The sequence below is a fragment of the Mauremys reevesii genome, linkage group 2 (assembly GCF_016161935.1).
Source record: "Mauremys reevesii isolate NIE-2019 linkage group 2, ASM1616193v1, whole genome shotgun sequence".
NCBI classification, from domain to species: domain Eukaryota; kingdom Metazoa; phylum Chordata; order Testudines; family Geoemydidae; genus Mauremys; species Mauremys reevesii.
This window is the reverse complement of record NC_052624.1, coordinates 30579752-30602332: the sequence shown is the minus strand read 5'-3', so window position 1 is coordinate 30602332 and position 22581 is coordinate 30579752. Positions and strand designations below refer to the sequence as shown.

At 44.1% G+C, this 22581-nt stretch overlaps 1 protein-coding gene and 1 long non-coding RNA gene across 6 annotated transcripts in view; one reads left to right on the top strand and one right to left on the bottom strand.

The window, feature by feature from the left end:
• SVIL (supervillin) overlaps nucleotides 1-12000 on the top strand; it is a 223454-nt gene extending 211454 nt beyond the window's left edge. For all 5 annotated transcript variants that reach the window (XM_039522304.1, XM_039522305.1, XM_039522303.1 and 2 more), the window contains 5 exons: nucleotides 284-439; nucleotides 1648-1791; nucleotides 9333-9454; nucleotides 10810-10965; nucleotides 11118-12000. In XM_039522304.1, the coding sequence (XP_039378238.1) occupies nucleotides 284-439; nucleotides 1648-1791; nucleotides 9333-9454; nucleotides 10810-10965; nucleotides 11118-11204 (665 nt within the window). In that variant the 3' untranslated portion in view covers nucleotides 11205-12000. The remainder of the gene's footprint in view (nucleotides 1-283; nucleotides 440-1647; nucleotides 1792-9332; nucleotides 9455-10809; nucleotides 10966-11117) is intronic.
• A 7864-nt stretch (nucleotides 12001-19864) lies between these two features.
• LOC120398738 lies at nucleotides 19865-22338 on the bottom strand. Its single transcript, XR_005594669.1, has 3 exons — nucleotides 22180-22338; nucleotides 20512-20604; nucleotides 19865-20243 (listed from the first exon to the last, which is right to left on the bottom strand). It is a non-coding gene; the product is annotated as an uncharacterized LOC120398738 (long non-coding RNA).
• Nucleotides 22339-22581: the final 243 nt, after the last annotated feature.

Sequence of the window (22581 nt, the reverse complement as noted above, 5' to 3'; positions counted from 1 at the left end):
CAATTTTTGCTCCAGATCCCTAAGTGGCCTCCTCAAGGATTGAACTCACAACCCTGGGTTTAACAGGCCAATACTCAAACCACTGAGCTATCCCTCCCTCCACTGCTAGCCAGGGTTGGATTCAAAATGGTGGCTAAAGCTAAAATGCTTTCTATCCCAGCCATCGCCAGTCTCCTTTCCTGATTATTCAAAAGCCAAAGTGTAATGTAGCAAGTGTAAATGCAGCTTTTCAAATTAACTTTGTCCTATTGTACTAGACATTTTTGTTTTTTTGCTCTATTAGATCCTGGAAAGTTTAACTTCACCCCCCGCCTGTTCATCCTCAGCAGTTCATCAGGAGACTTCTCAGCCACTGAATATATATATCCTGCAAGAGATCCCACTGTTGTCAATTCCATGCCATTCCTGCAGGAGGATCTCTACACTGCCCCACAACCAGGTACAGAAGCAGACTATTGATGTAAATACTGCACTGATCCCAGCTACGATATCCAGGAATAAGTGTCCCAAATACAGAGACCCCTAGTATCAAGTTATTCTAACATGTAAGTAGAGAAACATACTGACAGGAGTTATTGAACAATGGTGACCTATAAAAGTATTCATGCAACAAGCAAGTAGGGAGGGAAAAGGCATAGTCCCATGCTGCTTTGCACTGGGATGCAGTAAGCATAACTCCTGGGGGAATTCTGCACCTAAAAATTCTGCGCACAATATGTTAAAATTCTTCATATTTTGTCAAAATAACATTGTATGATCACACCAGTTTCAGTTATTTTGGTGATTTATTTCAAAGTACCTCTGAGCACTAGATTCCCCCAGGAGTAGAAAGTTAAAGAAATCCCTACGACAACCCAGTTCCTGTTTCTCTGCATCCTCCCTCACAAAGCCCAGTTGCAGGACCAGACTCCCATGCCCTCTTCCCCCCCAGAGCCCAGCTGTGGGGCCCCCGCAAGTCAGACACCCATATCCCTCCCACCCAGAGTCCAGCCTCAGGGCACCCCCCAGCCCAGACACCCGCACCTCCTCTCCCCAGTGCCCACCTGCAGCTGCCTGGAACCCTCCAGCTCCTCCTCTGCCCCAGCAGTGTCCTGTATTTGCAAGCTGGGAAGCTGGGCTCTGCCTGGTCTAGCAGTCCCTAGTGACAGCCAGCAGTTCTGCAGCATCAGTTCTGAAGAGAAAAAGGAAATTCTGTACAGAACATTAATTCTGCACAAATTCTGCATTGTGCAGTGGCACAGAATTCCCCCAGGAGTAAAGCATGATGATAATTCAGGTTTAATTAATAGCAGTAGTGCTTTAGTGTGTGTGAAACCAGGAAGGGTTCAACCTTTAGCAACAAAAGATTGAAATTTCCACTTTACAGATACTTAAAACCAATTAAATGTATTTGTACACAAACTATTACTAAAGAAAGCACACTGTTTCCTGTGGGGAACCAGAGCTCAGCCCCTTGCTTCTTGGGTTTACAGAAATCTCTGTGGTTGGATAACAAATGACATTGTTGGACTCTAAGATGAGTCTCATTTGTCCAACCAAAATAGGCTGATTTTAGTCAAGTTTAATGCAGTTTATCTTACGGAGAAACCTAGTAAAACATATACTGACTAAATCTCTGGTATTTTTGGATCTTCTTTGGCTGTATAGCACTGTTCCTTGTTGACAATCACCATGAAGTGTATCTTTGGCAAGGCTGGTGGCCTGTAGAAAACAAAATAACTGGATCAGCTCGAATCCGATGGGCTACAGACAGGAAATGTGCCATGGAGACAGTACTCCAATACTGCAAAGGTAATAAGAAAGCTACTCTATGCCAGTGTTGATCCTGACTATTTTAAGGTTTCTATAGTAACGCTCACCAGAGTATTTAAGTGCTCCCCAGGTAAAATAAATCGGCACTGTGAGGTCCCTAGTAAACTTCAAGGAATTTGTCTATTCTTTCCCCCAATCCTTCCATCAGGATTAGAGGCCTCTGTTGGGAAGCAATGTTTTATTATAGTTAAATCATCTTGCTTGTAATGTGAGTGTACTTTCTCAAAGAGGAAAGTGGGCAGATGGTGGATTAGTCTGATCTCTGGAAATTCATGCTATTACAGAACCCCCTTTAATGCTGAATGCTGTGGCTCCAGCTCTAATGTGCTTCATGCTGGGTTTTGTAAAGTGTATTGTCCCAAAGGAATGGTTGGAGATGCAATTGCTGATGTAACTGGGTTCTGATTTGTTGATGGCTTTGAAAATCAGGAACAAGGCTTTGAACTGACAAGCTGGAAGCTGACTGGGAGCTCGTGTAGGGAGCAACGCATGGGGTGATGTGCTCACAGTGGCCTGCCTCACAAAGCAGACAACCAGATATGATCTGCACAGGTTAGAGCCTCTGCACTGCTACCATATATCGCCCCACATACAGTGATCCAAGCTTGAACTGATGAATGCGTGGATTGCAGTGGCTGGATTCTGAAGGGATGGAGTTTCCTTGGAAGCAGAGGATAGAAAAAGGCTCAAGCTTGGAGATGAAAAGAAAAGGACCCTGAGGCGTCTCACCTCTCTAACAAATAGGGGTTGGATGATGAAAGGGTGTGGGATATCGTCATTGGAAGAAGAGCACATTGACTCAGCTGTTATTTCAGAGCATTTCCTCCATCTGACCAGCATCACCCCAATTTGGTTTGAGCCAACCCTTCCCAGTTACAACTAAAGAGCTGATCTCTAGTGGCATTGTAACATCGTCAATGGCATTGGTTTCAGCTGCGGTAAATGAACTGTACTACCCAAATATTGTTGGGAGCTGTGTCAGTGGCACCTTCCAGCTTCTCAAGTGGTCTCTCTCAGGGCTTGGCTACACTTGAGTTGCAGCGCTGGGAGTTTACAGCGCTGGTCATCCAGCTGTGTAGGAACAGCGCTGGTGTGTGGCCACACTCACAGCTACCAGCACTGGTGTGTGGCCACATTTGCAGCATTTGCAGCGCTGTTGGGAGTGATGCATAATGGGCAGCTATCCCAGCGTTCAAGTGGCAGCAACGTGCTTTTCAAAAGAGGGGGGTGGGGTGGGTTGTAGTGTGACAGGGAGCGGGGGAGAGAGAGAGAGTGGATTTTTGGAGCCAACACTGAGTTAGCTTCCTGCCTTGCAAAATCAGAAAATGTTCCCGACCCCTTACTCTTAACTCTTAATTGCAAACAGCCTGCGTCCAACGGACTCCCTTTCTCCCCTCCGCCCCCGCTTGTTTCTCTGTCAAGCAAACACTCACTCCCTGCCTGCCTCATTCACAGGGGTTATCTCATTTGATTGTTCACACTCAGGTACAGATCGATCACAGCAAACAGGAGCTGTGTTTGTTTTTTAGATAAGCAGCTCCGGGAGCACCGGAGCTCCGAGTTCACAACAAAACAAAGAGAGGCTGCATAACAAAACAAAGAGAGTAATTTAGTTAAAAGCATTCTGGGATATCTCCTAATACCCTGGAGGCCAATAACAGCGCTGGTGTGTGTCCACACTTGATGAGCAGCGCTGGATCACCAGCGCTGCACTCACTATACCCCAAGCAGACCAGGTGTTCAGCCAGCGCTGCAGCCAGGGAGTTGCAGCGCTGGATGTGTCTTGCAGGTGTGGACAGTTACTAAGTTGCAGTGCTGGAAAGCCTCCACCAGCGCTGCAACTCTCAAGTGTAGCCAAGCCCTCATATGTGAAAGAGCTGGAGAGGCGGGAGGAATAAATGTTGAACTCCACGTGTGTGGGCCCTTGGGGAAGAAGGTGTCAGTGACTGATCACTGCTCTCTGGGTCCAGGTAGGAGAGGAATGATTGTCATTATGCTACTGTGCCATCTACTCCTGTTGTGTCACCTGAATGGATCAGTAACACCTTGTGGCTGAGTGTGGAAAGTCACCGAAAAGCTGAGCATTGAAACATGATGTGTATCCATTGCTATGCAGAGGTCCTCTTCCTGTGCCACTGGAGCACTCTTTGTGCAGAATTCTGATGTACATCCAGGATGTTGGCAGATTTTTTCACGTGTTGGCCTCGAGTTGTTTCCAGTTGAAGTAGGAATTAGAGGTTAAAGGTGGAGCAGTAGTCGGAAAGGCCCTTGTGCACCACATGCTGGTTTTTTGAGGACTGGGCAGGCTATTGCAGTTCTGAGACTCTGAAGGACATGTTGGTGACGATACCACCTAACTCTTACATCGTTTTTTCCATCTGTAGATCTCAGAGCACTGGACTAAGGAGATCAGTATCATTATCCCCTTTTTACAGAAGAGGCACAGAGGTGCAGTGCCCAGGTCACCCAGCAGGCCAATGGAAGAGCCTTGAATAGAATCCAGGTCTCCTGAGACACAGTACAGTGCTCCAGCTGCTAGACAATACAGCATCCTGTTAATGGAAACTTTTTTCCCCCGGCTTTCATCAAAGAGCAGGGGGCAGATTGTAACTTGAATGTGCCTCAGGCCTTCTTGAATTTCAGTGGCTGTAATGGTAGCAGGGTGGCAAATGCTGTCTGCAGTGGTTTGGATTTTCTGCCTCTCTGTTCCCTCATATTTTAATGCAAAGTAGGATGAGAGCTCCTCGGTGGTCTGCGCTTGGGATTATGTGTCACAAACTGATTAATTGCTTTGCTAAGTGCAGTAGATCTGCTGGCTATGATTTTTCAGCTGCGGTGGCTTTGGAGTTGAAAGCTCCCTTTGCTCCATTTCCAGGTGCGGTATAGTTCTGCAAGAGCTATTTGTGCTGTTGATGTAGCAAGTTTTTCCACCATCAAAGTCCTAATATTTTACCTATGCACTTCCCCTTCCAAAATCAATCTGAATCCCAGGATGATTTCAATTGCTGTGAAGGAGGAGGAGCTAGGTTTGTGGCCACAGTGTCAGTGGGAATAGGTACCATTTGGCTATGATGTTCTACTGGTTTCGTAGCTTCTTGGGCCTGTGGGTTGAGTGATTCTCCTGTCAGATATGCTGAAAACTTTACAGGAATTAATCTTTCATGGGTTAACTAGCACTGGTTTTTCATTGCCCTAATAAGATGGCACAATTAAATAGCAAGAAATATAAATACAGCAGTTTATCCTAAAAGTAAGAGAATAGCAAGAAGTATCTAGTTAAGTGCGTAATCAGAAGAATATACATGTCTTATTACTTTTTTTGGCTTACAGCCAGCATTCAAACTACAAGATATTATACTTTGGTTTGTATCCTTGGATAACAGCTTGAATATTCCTAGCAGCACTCGTTGCTTCTTTTGTGCACAAATCTCTTTATCTAACCTGTCAGATTTTCTTGAAACTTTCTGAAGCTTTGTCTGCTAAATCAGCAGACTGCTTTGGAGCACTGAGCTCCCACATAGGAGAGAGAGTGTGTGTGTTGCAGTTCAGATTCTTGCATAAGAAAGGCAAACCAGCTTGAGTAGAGGGCATAGTTCACATCATTAACTGAAATGATGAAAATGTTTCTCCACTCAAAAATTAAATTGTCCCACCAGATGGCTAAGCCGATATTAGAGCATTATCTGTCACAAGCAACCCTTCCTATATTCCACCACTAGTATCACTAGTGTTCCTTACTGTGTACACTAGGCTGACAAATTTTGCAAATTGCAGAGTTTCAAATCGCTGTCATAGTATTATATGGCAAATTCAAGCAGTTTCCACAATGCAATTGTGGAACAGGAGGATTCAGATGATAAATCTCTTGTCTAAATTGTGTAGTTGAAGGATTCTGATTTGTTGCTAATTTGTTCATTGGGATACTTGAGATTAAAGCTCTGTAGATTAGTCTGTTTCGTGTGACTAAATTCTTTCTAATCTGTTTGCTACCAAATGTTTGACCTCAAACAAAACATGGACTGCTCAGTTTGCAGAGTTACTGAGAAAGTGGTTGTGATGGTTCTCTGGGTACCCAGGACTGAGAGTCACCTTGTTACCCTCTGCCTCTGGTGTGAGGAGAGAGTCTTCCTTGTGTCTATTCGGGTGTCAGCTTCCTAAAACCACCAGCCTGTTACCCACCCAAACACAATCCCCTGGGCTATGCCAGCCCTAGCTTTGCCTTGCAGTGTCACAGTAGGTGCATCCCAGTCTCGGAGTCCTTTTGAAGCGTTCCCCTATGATATCCAGCCCCTCATGCTGGCTTCTCACAGAACTGCCAGGTTCCCAAACAGAACACACCAACTTGTAAGAGTCAACTCAGAATTAGCATTTTGCTTAATATCACACTTGGATATATTTATAATGTAAACAAGGATAAGTTTATCATCAGAGATTCAAATGATAGTGAGTAGGAATATTGGAAACAAATGGTTACATATGAAATAAAATCATAACACTCTAGCTAAACTAACAAGTTAACCTCTCTAAAGAAGTTTATCTGACCCAAAGTCCTCTGCAGCATTTTCAACCAAGGCTGCTTGAGAGCCCGTTTTTATGAATGCAAACACGCTGTCCATTTACTTCCTAGGTGCAGGGTGAGGCTGTGTCTTATTTGCCTCCTACATATATCCCCAAAGTTCATTTTCTTTACTCTTAGCCAGCAAAACCCCCCTCTACTCCTCCCTGTGGATTGGGTTTTTTTTCCTGTGTGCTCCTTCCCTGTTGACTTCACATCTCTTCCTTAACGTTTGACTTCATGTGTAGATGGACATCCATTGTGTTAGCTTACAATGCTTGATTTACATCCCCACAGAGAGCACCATTGCTCACTTTCCCTCCTGTCTGGCGGGAAACCTGTTTTGCACCTTTGCTGTTGCTTAATGCCTTGATACAGACATGAAAACCACATTTTCAGTATATATACGTAACTTCTTACATTGTATCTATACATGGAATTCACAACAATATTAATGACCCAGCTGACAGTGGATTTCATTTGAGAACTCCCATGGCATTCTTTGGTAGACTAGAATGTACGCACCAAACTTATGAGATTTCTGCAACCCCTCTGCTCCCCCTTGTCAGTTGGCATTCGGTGGTTCTTGGATCACTGTGGTGAAGATAACTCTGGCAGTGTCTGGTCTCTCAGATTTCATTGATCCATGTCTCTCTAGTTTACGTGTAGCTGTAGTGTGTAGTTTCCATGACTGACTTTCTAGTAACAGATGGTGATTAGGTATCCATGCTGACTCTTCTAGATCTGCCTGCTGCTTTTATTACCATGAACCGCACACAGTTTTAAGTCCAGACAGTGAGTGCAATAGACAGGATCACTCTTGATCCTGGATTGGTGCTGTTTGTCCTCTGAGATCCTAGAATGCTTGGTAGTAGCTCAAGTGTGAGCTTTTGCAAGGTTCTGTTCTCATTCCTCATACTCTGTGTATGGGAGGCTGCTAGGGGAGACGGCAAGGTGGCTTATGCCAATGACAAGCTGCTTTGTCTTCATTTCATCTAACCCATGAGTTGCCATGTTGTCATCATCTTTCTCGGTGCCTACCTGAGATAGGGACTTGGGGTAGAGTGAGCTGGATGAGGCTCCAGACAAGATGGTATGAGGCTGTTTTGAGAAATTATGCCTGTCTCCATTTTAAGGATTTGTCCACCCTTCTTCAGGAGTATTCACCATCTAGGAGCACTTGGGGGTCCCTCATTGCTATGAATTGAGCTGGCCAAGAGTGCCTTTTTCCGTCTGCGCTTGGTGTAATAGCTGCAGTCGTTATCTATGGGCATGTCTTTCTGACCTCCAGATGGGATTATTGCAGTGTTCTGTGTGGTGTGCAGGGCATCCTTTGAAGATCCTTTGTAAGTGCCAACTGCAGCAAATTGCAATGGTCCAGCTGGCCGTAGGGAGCATATTATAAGTGCTGCATAGACTGCACTGATTTCCCGTTCACTTCTAGGTACAATTCCAGGTGTTTGTATTGCTTTCTAAAGGTCTGTATGGTTTAGCTTCTAACCACCATTACCACCTTGCATTCCCCACATACTGTAGTGACATGGTGGGCAGCTGAGATGTTCTCACTGGGGTCTCCAAACTTGAATTTTGCGTGCTGCTGACATTTTCAATGCAGGACACTCTGTTCTGGAATTCCCTTCTTTTGGTAACCTCAGAACATTATGCAAAATTCATCTTTCCACTCAGGCTTTTTTGCAGGGTGGTGGATTGGGCATGGGGAGGTGGGGGAAGGCGTATATTGTGCATGTTATGAGAGGAGTCCATTTTGTTTTGTTCTTTTTCAGTAGTAAGCTACATATTTGGATTTGTACATATTCCTGGAGATGACGTGATAGGCACACTTTTAGAATATTTAAAAATACACCTTTTAAAGTTGCTCCGATGTGCAAAAGAAAGTTTGTTTAGCACAGTCTAGATCACTGAATTAACTGTAGTGGGGGGAAATGCACATATGCATGTCCAAATCATTAGTCACAACAGACTCACTCAGCCCCAGCAAGCCTGGGGACAAATTAAGCCCTGAGGAGGTGGGTACAGAGGCAGTGGGGGCCAGAGCGATGGGGGGGGTGAGCTTGGGGCCAGAGCCCATCACTGTGTGGCCAGGGAATGGAGCCCGAAGCCCCGTGGCTAGCCGCCCCCGAGAAGGTGGGGAACTCACTGGCTGCCTACTCCTCCAGCTTTTGTGGGCATCACCCAACCAACACTGGCGTCCTTGGAGGAGGGGCTGCTGCTTTGCGTTTCTTTCTCTCCCCCTGCCCCGCCCCCATCACAGCCCAGGAGGCTGTGGCAGCAAAAAAAGCCCCATGGTGGCCGCATCTGAGAAACGCTGGTCTAGATCAGTGCTTCTCAAACTTTTTTTTTCGCGTATCACTTGAAAATTGCTGAGAGTCTCAGCGGACCACTTAATGATCTTTCCAAATGTTAGCTAACTATTGCAAAGCGCTTTGGATAAAAGTGCTATATAAAACATTTTTTATTATAATTAATGTTTTTTGTTCTACAAATAAAATCTCACAGCTCATATTTTAATATCAGTAGTCTTACCTTTCTAATGCGATGGATGTACCATCTCTCCTCTGCCACGGCAGCCCCCGAGCTGGGGAGGAGGGGGGTCTCTCCCCGGCAGCGCAACCTTGGAGCTGGGGAAAGTCGCCTCTTTCCCTGGCCGCTGCAGCCCTGCATGTCCCAAATTCCAAACTAATTAGGTGCCTGGACCCTGGAGAAAACACACACATGGCCTTGGGGAGCCATGCTTGCATGGCTCCACTAACTAGGTGTGTGGCCCTTCATTTTTTTGTACGTGCACTTTAGAGGGAACTATCCACGGACCACCTGAATGGAGCTCGCAGGCCACAGTTTGAGAACCTCTGGTCTAGATGAAGGACCCAGCTAAAATTTTACCCAGCAATATAGGGTGACAGCCTGCAAGATAACACCTCTCGTTTTTGTATTTTGGATGTTATAGGAAAAAACATAAAGAAACCTCCGAAATCCTACCTAATTCATGCTGGTCTTGAACCCTTGACGTTCACCAATATGTTCCCGAGCTGGGAACACAGAGAAGACATAGCTGAGATCACAGAAATGGTAAACAAACCTTCTATTGCAATTGTTTCCTGTTGCTGCGCTTGTATTTTTCTGTTTGCTATTGTTAGTAACAGCCAGCACGTTTTATGCTGGGAAGTCCCAAACGCCAGAGGATTAACCTAAACTTCAGGAATCTGGAAGAAATAAGTATCATTACGTGGCTGAATTTTGACAAGTGCATTATAGATGTTTTCAATGAGTTATAGATTTTCATACATTCTAGTAAATGTTTCATTCTTTGAAGACTTAAGAAGTGGAACAAAAATATTCTTGACTCTTAACATTGAATCCTACCTAAAAACTAGTAAGATAAAATAGGGGTCCCACCTCTGAGCTGCACAAAACCTTGATTAAGCTCTGCCTCTGTCTCCCAACAAGGTAGGTTCCTGTTTTCTTTGAAACCATGGACTGGAATATTGTCTGTTTCCATACAAAATGTCGCACACTCTTTGGTGGGGATGACCCACCTGGAAAAGTCTCAGTGTAACTGAACAAAACAAGCAGCAGTATGTTTTTTTTGTTTTTTTTATATAATTCAAATCAGAATCTCCATACCAGCATGCCAAAATACCAATCTACAGGGATTTCTTTGGGCCACTGCATCAGTTTCCCCTTCAAGGAAATGAAGTTAATTCCAGCCCATGTGACTACTTTAAGATCCTCAGACGCAGGGTGTTTTTAAGTGTAAACTATTACCAAGAAGGGACACTGGCTATCTCCAGGAGTTTTCTGCAAGTCTTCCTCCTTAGTCAAAATGTGGTGGCAGGAGTAAAAAAATGGGTGAAATGGGGTTTCTTAGGGAAGAGAAGTGCCCTCGTGTTGTTAAATACAAATATTTTATAGTAGCAGATTCTTCCAGCCAAAGAACTGGGTTAGCACCAAATGTGCATAGTCTACTTCTAAAATACAGGGGCCAGCTAACCATTCCCAGCTAGGGCAGAATTGGTACCAGCTCTGTAGTAGGCTCAGGGCCAGCTCCAGACCCCAGCGCGCCAAGCGCGCGCTTGGGGCGGCATGCCACGGGAGGGCGGCAGGTGGCTCTGGTGGACCTCCCGCAGGCATGCCTGCGGAGGGTCCATTGGTCCCGCGGCTTTGGTGGAGCATCCGCAGGCGTGCCTGCAGGAGGTCCACCGGAGCCGCGGGACCAGCGGACCCTCCGCAGGCACGTCTGCAGGAGGTCCACCGGAGCTGCGGGACCGGCAACTGCCAGAGCGCCCCCCGCTGCGTGCCGCCCTGCTTGGGGCGGCGCAATTCCTAGAGCCGCCCCTGAGTAGGCTGTATTTAAAATCTGCAATTGCTGATTTCAGTAGCATATTTCTAAACTCTTTCCTTTTATTCCTCTCTCTCTGCTCCAGGATGCTGAAGTTTCTAATCAGATAATCCTTGTAGAAGATGTGTTAGCCAAGCTGTGCAAAACTGTGTACCCACTAGCAGATCTTTTAGCTAGGCCTCTACCTGAGGGAGTTGATCCACTGAAACTTGAAATTTATCTTTCAGATGAAGACTTTGAGGTAAGGAGGAGGGGGGATACATTGTTGTGTACATGCATGTATTGAATCATTCCAAACCTCTCCTGTGACAGCTTCAGTACTCGATTGGTGAGCAGTTTGAGTTTAGTAAATGACTTTCCTAACAGCAATGTGTCTTTTTGTCTTAAATTCAGGCCGCCTTAGAGATGACAAGAGACGAGTACAATGCACTGCCCTCTTGGAAGCAAGTTAATGTGAAAAAGGCAAAAGGACTTTTCTAAGTAATGTTATCGCTTAGTGATAGTACCAGAGGGATCTGTATCGTCACTTTCAACACCTTGGAATTAGCAAAATGAATTGCTCTGTATTAGTGTTCAAAAAAAGAAATTAGAGATGATCTTAAATTTTTAGATACTGCCTGATCTTGAGTTGTGTAATATTGTAAATGTGCAAGAGAACTCTTTGGAAGCTTTGTTTCAACTCCCAGGGTAATGTGTTTAAACTTTGCTCTCCTGTGCACTTAAACAGTAGTTTCTCAAGCTACTACTGCAACAATCCTTTGGCTATATATAGGACTTGCCATGTGTTTTTTGAAGATGTTCTCTTTGTAAAGTGTTATTTTGTTAGTTTGTGGATTACAAAGAATTTATATTTATATAAACACATAGAACAAGTATGTATTTAACAATGCAATATGTATTCACTTTCAAGACTTTCATGTAAAAAAAAAATCTCTATACAGAAAGGTAGTTGGATGGCAGTTGCTTAGACTGAATTAGCTATACCACCCATATATATCTTATGCATTCTGAAAAGTTTCTCTTTGCAATAGGTAATGAATTGTTCTCAGTGCTGCTTCAGGTGCTAAACTGAACAAAGCATTTGTATTTATGGCATGGGTTTCTTTAGAAACTATGCAAATCAACCTTTTTATTTCAATATCCAAAAATGTATAGTGCCTTGTTTTTGTGTACAGTTTATATACAAAAAAGATTGGTCTGCATTTTGAAGATGGTTTAGAACGGTCTCCTATATTACTTTTTATAACGGTAGAAATAAAAACATCTCAGTTTCTAATACATGTTGTAAAGATTAAACGTCTTTCGTGATATAAGAGCTTAAAGTAAAAGCTTCAGAATAAACTCAGTGATGCTCTGGCTAGTCATTCTTTACACATATACCCTACGCTATCATATAAAAATGTTCCATAATCCTGTATTTACATTTGAACTATTTGTAACCTGAGGCATTTAGAGGATTTGTACAGTGTTATGATTGAAGTGGCAGATAATGCAGAGAAATTTATGATTATACAAAGATAAAATTAGACTGTACAACAGTCTTAACTAGTGCTACCTCTTGAAACAATTATAGAACGATTGAATTATTTTCAATTGTCCCTTTTTTATACTTGATGTAAAATGTTTGGCCAATTGAAAACCTACCAAGAATTTGAATGATGGTGAGTAACGCTCTTGAAACAAAATTAACATGGTATTGAATATTAACTGTATTTTCATGCCCAAAGAAAGTGGTAGAACTGAAAACGTGGCCATTTGCATTAGTTTGGGCAAGCAACTTTATCTTTATTTTCAGGTAGTTGCTATCTCTGACCTTGAATTTCTGTAAGGATTGCTACTGTTACCTTTGCAATACCATTGTACCTTTCAAATACTACGTCCTGTAAACTCCGAAAACTTGCCTTGTAGACTGTAGCCACTGGAAATCTCCTTTCAACTTATAAAGGGAAAACACCTTTGTTACCTATCCGTGCCAAGTGACTTTGTATTTTTGATAATTTGCTGCTCTTGACCTGACTGTGACCACAGGGAAATAAAGTGGATCATGAGTGTAGTGGGATGTATGTTTTGTCAAACCTCCATACAAAATCTGATTATCCACGTGCTTTAAAAAGAATAGGCTTTGGAAGTATTTTGGCAGATCAGTGAAAAGTTTTAAATTAGCACCCCCCCCTTTTTTTTTTAAGTCTAAATTTTTTTTCCATTTCTGGCATAAGTACCATGTTAAGTTGCATTCAACAGATGTGCAGTTATTACAGCAAAAGGATTTTTACAAATAGTATCTTTTCTTTTGTTACTGGTCTCTGTGAAGAGTTAGAAATAATAGCCCAAGGGGAAATACTGCCAATATTTCCAACCCCTGAAAACACTTTTTCTTTCACCCTTTGCAGTGACAGGATGAAGCTAGAATTAAGGATTAGTTCTATTTATTCACGCATTCATTTTTTTTTTACTGTTTTCATTTTGTTTCTACAATAAAAAGCTAATCTACATAGTCTGACTTTTTTTTTTTGCCCCACCGTGGGAGACCATCACTAGATTTTTGGATTGGTTGGTTTGTTTTAAAAACACCAAGTGTGTTCTGGGTGCTGATCAAGACACAGACAATAGCCGCCCCTCGCTCCACAGTCTTAAAAAAACAATTAGAGAAGCAGGCACAGAAATCCAGAGGCGGATAATATGGAATGCAGTGTTGTCAGCTCATGATTTTTGACATTTCTTATGCTATTTGGAGTGTCTCTTAGTCCCAGTTCCTGGAGTCCTGTGATAGTATGAGACTGAGCTTTTCAGTTTTAAAACAAAAAAAAAAAAGGTAAATTTCTTGTTCTTATGGTTGCAGGGAAAAAAGTTTGAAAATGTGAACTCGAAAGGCTGAAAAACCAGGAGGCAAATAAAAAGAACCTAAAAATTATTTATTTTTCATTTTTGATCAAAACTCATACTTGCGGGGAGGCGGACTCAGGTTTTTTGAACACGTAAGGCTGACATCACTGAGCATGTGCCCTTATAAAGCAGAATCATTGCTTATGGGTTTTTCACAGAAGTTCTGCCCACTGTGATGTAGTTAGAAATGGCCTGTCCTTTCATGAAGGAGGAGGAGCCTTTAAAACATTTGAATTCTTGTGATTGCAGCTCTGAATGAAATAGAAGTGCAAGTGCCAACGAGCAGTCTCCTGGGAACACACCTAAATCTTTGGAGTGCCCTCCATAAGGCAAAAGCTAATGCCTGACACTTGGGCTCTGTGGAAAAGACAATTGTAGCTTCAGTGTGTCATCCTGGCTGGCTATTAAGCTACTAAATGAAAACAGCATTCTGGACAGTCTCACAAATTCTCATAACTTCCATCTTGCAGACTTAAATGCGTCATAATTAGGGATTTGATCTCAAAGGCTTTTTTTTTAGTACACACGCAATCTAGACCTCTGTAGCAATGTTGCTCCCCTCCCCGCATCCCCCCCGCATGTGCAGGAATGTTTATGTAAGGATTTGTTAGGTGTGAAATGGGCTGGAAACAAAGACACCAAAACAAATATAACTTTATGCTTGAATAACCCACAGCTGGTGTGTTTCAGCTACAAGAGGCGGCTAATGAAGCATAGGAAGGAAAAGAAACAAGTAATCTTACCTTTGATTACTGTTTTTCTTCAATTGGTTTCAATATTTGGTACCAAGAATTGTGGACAGGCCCTTACTTGAAGGCAAAAGCGTCATCCAAACTCCTCCAAAAGAATGCACTAAAATCTCTATTTCATCAGTTGAAGATGGCTGGATGATGTGAAGACTGAGTCCCGCCCACCCCATTTTGCATTACCAGTGAACGAGAAACCATAACACTACGTTAGTGGCCTTGGTCAGTAAGTTACATGAACCACTCATTTCAGTCCACATGAAGTGTGCCTCCTATATTATAAAAGAACTAATGGATTACTTCTCTCTGAATTCCAGGTGTCATGAGCTGACTGTTGGGGGAGGGGGAGACTCTTAAAGGGCACTTCAGCAGGCAGAGAGAAATTCCACTGGGAACGCCTGCATCTCTCTACCAACTGCCTCATAGTTGTCTGGAGCTGGCTACCTGAACTCTTGCCATCACTCTACACTACCAGCTATGCAGCTCAGCCAGTACCTGAACCGGCGAGCAGGTGGAAATAACTGGACAGAGTCTCCACTACTTGCATTCTCTACCTAAAATGTTCTGTTGGCACTTGGATATGGTTGCAGATGAGCAGTGGAAAAACTAGTGTGTCAACTCTGCCACATAGCTGGAGAGCACACCGCTTTCCCTTGTGTAGAGGCATATGGGCATGCGTTGGTAGATATCATCGAACAATCTAAGAAATGACTGGGAAGGCAGCGTGGAACCTGCTGCCACCTGCTCAAGTGCATAAGGACATCAGTTTCAGTCACCGACCAGTGCCGCTAAGGAAGCTAATACTTTATCTTTTTAGCAGATTTTTCTATTCTAAGAGGTCAGTGTTAAAGCCCTACTGTGCTTCTTTGTACGGTGCTAGGTACAGGTACCATTGCATATCTCCGGAGAGGAGACAGGGACTGGATTGATCATATATGCCCAAGATGTCTCCTCCTGTGGGAGGAAATTGTTTTGACTTTGCAGCTTGTCCAGGCCAAAGGCGGGGGCATTTTTACGGGTTGGATTTTTTTTTGGTACAGTGCCGTACAGGAAGGTAGTTTTTGGTACAGATCTTCCTTGCCTACCCCCATGTTTATATTCATTTGCCTTCTAATTTGACTTTTGCCCTTGTTGACAGTGGCTGCCACTTCTGTATTGTTTCTCATAGTCTATTTCTCTGTATCTAATCCAGAGGTGGGCACATTACAGCCCATGGCCCCCGAGCTCCTGGCCCGGGAAGCTAGCCCCAGCCCCTCCCCCATAGCCTCAGCTCGCTCCGCCGCCAGCGCAATGCTCTGGGCGGTGGGGCTGTGAGCTCCTGGGGCAGTGCAGCTGCAGAGCCCGGCCTGAGCTGGTCTGTCATGTGGTGGCGGTGGCGGTAGCGTGGCCTGGCTCCAGCCAGGTGGCGAGGCTGTAGCACCGCCAGCCACTGGTGCTCCAGGCAGCACAGTAAGGGGGCGGAGGGGGTTGGATAGAGAGCAGAGGCATGGATAGGGGGCAGGATCTCGGAGGGGCAGTCAGGAAGGAGGGGGGTTTGATGGGACGGCAGGGGGCAGTCGGGACAGGAAGGAGGGGTGGTTGGATGGGGCAGTGTAAGACAAGCACACAGACCAATGAGCTGACTGTGAATAATAGTGCTATAAATGCCCCAGGAAGTCTGTAGATATTACCCAGTGTCAGAGCAGATGATGGTGATCCCAGAACCCTGGAATAACTCCATGAGTCAGAAATGTTCTGGTTTGATTTGAGTAGTGCAAGGATGGGAGACTCATCCAGCATCTCCTCCCCTCCCCTTGCAGCTTGATAGAGCTTGTGACCTCCAGCCTCCCTCTTTTAGACCACCTGAGGGTCAGAACAGACAGAGCCTAAGCCCAAGGGAGGAGGTGGGGGAGCCCCTAAATTTGTGCAAGAGCCCCAGCTAAGCTTGGTTAAATGTTGCCATGGTGCAATGTTACACTCATAATGTCAAACTGCATCATCCTGACAGAATGGTGTCAGCCTAGGGCTGAAGAGGCCTGGCCCTGCAGCAAAGGCTGAAATGGGGGGGGGGGCTAGGTCTCCTTTCTTTCTCTCCACGTTCCTGTTTGAGGGTGTGAGCCTGCCTGCTTCCACCGTATCGCTGCCATGGGACCATATGTGTCTATCCTTTCCGGCTCCTGATTGCTCCTCCCCCCTGAGAGTAGCTGGAGAGAGAGGCACAGCCCAAATGACAGCAAGGTCAGTCCAAGAATGGAGAGTATCAGGTAACAAATGTTCTATTCAGCAGTCACTAGCACAAATCCAGGGACAATGCTGGTAGATAATCATCAGTGTGCCTGTTGATTTTAACATGCTCAACTGACTCAGCAGGCCAGCCCTGCTCTAGGACAGTAGCCAACACCACGGCTCTTTTCCTGAAAACCCATTGTTCTAAAGCAGCAGCGATGAACGCTGATTCCCCAGGGCCATGGCTCACACCCGTTGGATTACCTGTCTGGCAAGAAATGCCTGCAGCTTGCAATGTAGTTCCTTGACACATCAAATCACACCAATTGTTCCACTGCCTGCTTGGCCCGTCTCAGTCCTGTGTTAGGGACGGTGCCGGTTGGGATGATCAGTTTTTGAAACATTTAGGAGGGAGATCTGACAAGTATTATGTAACCTGCATTACGTGCTTTTGGCAGCCCTGTCATGGAGACACAGAGACCGTCTCCCACCATCTCCTAGAGGAAAGCATGCTGGGCTGGGAGCCAGCAGGCCGCAGCCTCCTAAATTTGTCTGATCTTCCTAAGAGTGCAATTTAGCTGCCACATTTCTATATAATGGTAAAAGCACTTGAGGGTCCTGCAAAGCTGTGGACATGGTGCTGAAGCAGATTAATTTTTGATCTCTGGAGAACGTGTCTGTGACCATTCAGTGTATTGGAATGGAGCTTCGGTGCTGCATTAGCAATGTAGATTCTTGGGTTCCAGGCTTCCTACAGCCCTGCTCTGCCTCCAGTCACCCCCCACCCCAGGCCTTGGGGCCTCTGAGTTCTCTGTGCTGTAAACATATGGTCTAGGCATGCAAAGTGCTCCACAACAAAACTTTTTTTCCGCCCAGGGCTGCATCTCCAGGATAATAAGCCAGATTCTGGGATCTCTCTCAAGAAGTGAGGGCAAAGGTGGCTTTACACCACATCTGTGACTCCTGATTACAGTCAGCCCCAAGGCAGCAGAACAACCCCCAGCACAAGTCAGAGGTGCCCCAGGGGCTGCTAACCAGTTGATCTGCAGCCCAGCATTGGCTAAGCCTAGACTACACTCTGGCTGCTGTCTCAGCATGCCCCTAAACTGAGCCTAGCAAAGAGCTGTGCAAATCAGTTCCCCAACATGCCTGGCCTAGGGGTGTTCCCCCATGGACTGTTTCAGCCCCTTTACACTGCCAGCATGGTGCAAGGCGGCCTCAATCAGGTGGCAGCTATCTAGCCCTATATCTCCATGGAAGGTCTAGTTTATAAGAAATACCAGTTTTGTCCACGCACTGCTGCTGGCTACACCAAATATTCTGAGCCACTGGTAGCATCTGCAGAAAACTGCATGCAAAAGAGTTGTTGGGTGGACTGTTTCACATGCCTTTACTCAGCAGCACTCGCTCATCTTTTAAAAAAAAAAAGGGGCGGGGGAGAAGGAGCGGTAAGGCAGGCATAAAACCACCACGTTTTTCTCATCTCCCTTAGATGCAGAATTGAGTGAGCAGCTCATCATTACAGAGTAGAGCTAAAAGGGCAATTGTAAAGAAAGTGTTCACATTTCTCAGATCATTATTGCTATTGAATTGACTTCACCTCAGTGAACTATGAAAATCCCTGATTTTATTTGTGGGTGTGATGTTACACATGAATTGATTCACCCAAGCAACAAATATCATCTTCCTGTGCACAGCTGCTCTCGGGTGAAAAGCAAATCTTGGTGGGTGCTGCTACTTGCACTATAGCTAGGGAGCCACACACACACACACAAGAATGTACTCCAGTTCTCCATCCCTCTTTTTGCCTCTATATTAGACTGTAATGGTCCTAGCTGAAGACCACTGAAATTTCACTGTCCGCTTAGTGGAGTTTCTCTGTGTTGCATAACTTTTGTGTGCCATTGTCTGTGCTGGCTTCCAATATGGTTCCAGGAGCAATTCAAAATCTGGAGTCTGACTAGAGCTGGTGGAAATTTTTTCACAAAATGAAACAAAACCACCCTTTTTTCACCCTTTCAGAAGCAAAAACGTTTGTTTTTAATGAATCCTGAAAACAAAAAGGGGGTTGGGTTTCAGGGTTTTTTTCACTTCCCTTTGACCCTTCTTTAAGTGGGAAGAAGGAAAAAAGTGAGGAAAGAAAAGGCAAAGGGAAAACCCATACATGTGTCATTTAAAAATAATGAAAACTGTCCAATAAACCAAAAGTTGGTTCCTGTCTGAAATTTGCAGAACAAACAGGACTTTGAAAATGTTGGGAGTTTTGTAAAATGCCTGTTTTTCAATCAGCTCCAATTTTGACCTTTATCAAAAGCCTGTCTGTAGAAGCTGCCTCTTGCTGTGTTATCAATGCCACCAGGATCATCTCAGGCACTGGAACAGATAGCCCCTGCTTTACTTGACTCTGTAATTCAGTTCCTATCCTTGGTCACAGAGTTTGAATGTATTGACTCTCAGGTACGTTTTCAAGGTCCGTTTATTTTTGTTGTTGTTTTGTTTTTAAATCGGGCCTTGAAAGTAGGGGTGGGGATAAGAGTAGGGCTTTGGTGGTTGTTGCCCAGCAATTTCAGGACCTCAAAATGGTAGCAGATACCCCTCAAAAGAAGTCAAGGAATCACAACACACATTGCCAGAGATTCTACAGTTGGCAACACCAACCAGTCAAGAAGGTGCGTTTGGATCCAGTGAAGATGGGCTAGTAGACCCCAGCAACAGTACCACCAAGTTGCAAGCGGACAGATATTAAAAAAAAAAAAAAAAAGTTAGGTCTCTACCAAAGACTCAAACTTTTTATTCTCCCATCCCCCACCTAATTATATGGTGATGGGATGCAGCGAACGAGCAGGGGAGAATAACCACACCAAATTGACTCCATCTGTCAAAGACCAGAAGTGCTTGGATCTTTTTGTACGGAAGTCTACTCAGCTGTAGCCTGCAATTTCAGATTGCAAATTACCGGGCAGCCATTGCAGAATATAATTACACAAAACTACACCAAATTTACTGCATTTATTGAGTACCTTCCATCAGAGTAATGAGAATCCCTGCATGTTTTGAAAGACTCCAGGGCTGCTTTACAATGGCTGGGAATTTACACCCCGTGAACATAAGAAAATTGAGTAGCTTACAAACTGCCCAGAGATCCCACCCAAGCTAATTCTCTGTGTACCAAAGACCAACTGAGTCAGGAGATAAACTTCCTTCTTTGTTTAAGAGTGATAGATCCTCTTCCTGCTATACACAAGGGAAAGAGTTTCTACTTGATGTAATTTCTTGTACCACCGGCAAACTGAGGGTGGAGACCGATATTAGATTTAAGGTTACTAAATAAATTTGTATATTCTCAGAAGTTCAATATGGTGACTCTGGCAGCCATAATTCCTTCACTAAAGTCACGGGATTGGTTTTTGGTCCTTGACCTACAAGATGCCTATTTCCATAGAACGATACGTCCACCTCACAGAAAATACCTGCCTTTTGTTATAGGCCAGGTTCATTTTCAATACTGGGTGCTCCCCTTTGGCCTCTCCTCAACTCCAAGAGTGTTTAAGGGTTCTTGTGGTGGTGGCCATTTACTTGTGTCAAGAGGCCTTTGTCATTATTTCTGTACCTCAATAATTGGCTGTTCCAGGCTCAGTCTTACGAATCAGGGCTGGCAGGCATGCAGAGGTTCTTTTTGCTGTTCCTGGAATTGGGTTTTCAACTCAATGTTAAAAAAAAAATCTATCTTGCCCCCTGTACAGCAAATACAACTCATAGCAGCATCCTTGTGTTCATTGGCATCCAGGGCCTACCTTCCCATAGACAGATTCATGTTGTCAAATCTAGCCAAGATTATTCAAGCCTCAGTGAGAAAGTGCCTCCCTCCTCCCTTTGGGGATACAGCTTTCAGGAGTAACCTGTACCAGAGTGCACCCACAGGGACACTAGTCGAAAAACAAAAGGTTACTCACCCTTTGCAGTGACCTAACTCTGGTTCTTGGTGATGTGTCCTCCTATGGGGGCTCAGCTCCTTTCCCTTCGACTTCAGAGTTTCCACTGTGGGCCTTGCAGTAGAGAAAGAATTAACGGTTGTTCACCCACTCAGACCTATATAGCCTTGATGCAGTGTAGGAGGCTGCGTAGGATGTATATGCAAGCAACATGGACTCTGATCAAAGGCACATGGAACGCACATGCACCTGAAGTGGAGCACTCATAGGGACACACATCTTGAAGAACCACAGTTACTGCACAGGATGAGTAACCTCTTCTTCATGAATGGTTTCCCCATGCAACTCTTTTATGGGGCTTAACTAATACAGAGGGCAGGCAGCAGAAGTGTACTTCACTAACAAATGAAGGGAAATACCTCATAACAAATAATGATTCGTGCAAAACAGGGAAGGAGAGGGATGGAAAATGTTCCCATGGATGAATAGCCACTCCATGCATTCACCATGCTTTTTTTACATACTCATAATATTCTAGTCACCCAGCAATTTTTGGCTTGCATCCGAAGAAGTGGGTATTCACCCACGAAAGCTCATGCTGCAAAACATCTGTTAGTCTATAAGGTGCCACACGATTCTTTGCTGCTTCTACAGAACCAGACTAACACGGCTACCCCTCTGATACTTGACACCAGCAATTTTTGTTGACAAGCAGCAAAAATATAGGATTTTCTCATTAACATTATGGCACAGATGGCCAGTTAAGTTTTGGCTTAATCTTGGTCATTTTGAAGCATTTTTCAGAAGGCTGTATTGAGTTATTGATGGGATTAACCATTATGTTTACTATAGCTCTGAATTATTTTTGAAAAGCCATGGAGAGCTGAGGAGGTGCCATGCAGCAAGACTGGAGAAAAGCAAATTTAGGAACAGTTTTCCAAAATGACCAGGAGAGCCTTCCTGTCCGGTGTCTGGTAAATGTTGATTATCTTCACTTAGTATTTTAGTTTGAGTTTAAATTTACTCTTATCCCAAATTGAAATCTCTGGGCTCCAGACTCTCTTACACTAGCTGCTCCTTAAAGATGTGACCCTTGTCAAATATCTTGGTCTGTAATGAGATCAGTCTATGACATGCAATCAGCTTATTGAACAACTAATTCTTAAATTGCACTTGTGGTTGAGTTTACTTTATGGGGATATTAATTGTTTTTAATGCAGCCAGGAAATATATAGTATCCTAGATTTTATTGCCTATTCTAGATAATGGTGACATATTACTAGGAAATGCATCTGCTTCCTAACTTCATAAATCGGATGTTATTTATAATGCAGCTGGAGTGGTAACACTGTTATAAGTGCCTCTGAACCCATGGAAAACCATTGTTTTCTGTGTGATTAATTTATTTGCTCTCTAAGTGATAACCAATTTATCAATCTGTCTTGTTTTATTTACAAAGTATGCAAAATTTCATCTACTTGTATAATTTTTTCACTAAAAGGATCATGTTTATTCTGGAGAGTCATTCAAGGAATTAGCTCTTCATTCATGTAAAATTCAAGCAAATCCTCTTGCTTTTTTCTTTTGTTTCTCCATCTTCTCCCCACTGAGCACACTACTTTCATTTCTGTAAAGTCTTAAAGAATAAAATATGGCCTTTCTTTCACGATACACATTTTCTGTCCTTACCTATGTTTGTATGAGCAGGGCACCAAGTCTGCACTTCTGGTTGCTAAAGGGATTCTAGTGGGTGGCACAGTTTCTGTTTCTTCTACTTTAGTGGCTTCTCAGAGTTGCTGAGCATTCCAACTCTTCTATTGCTTGTCCAGTGTCCTTAATATTTCAGGTTCATCTGTCCTCAACAAGAAGGAAATTACCATTTCTCTCTCAAGAAACACAACTACTGCTGGTGCTGTCGGTCAATAAATATAATGCACTTATAGCAACTTTCTTTTAAGTGTCTGTAACGAGGCAGCTACTCACCCCTGCGGCGCCTCCTGTTGGTCATCCTGGGAATTAGCTCTTTGACCCAGGAGCACCCTCTGCAGGCTAGTGTCCCACTTTCTGCTGGGTCCCAAGTCCCTTTGGACC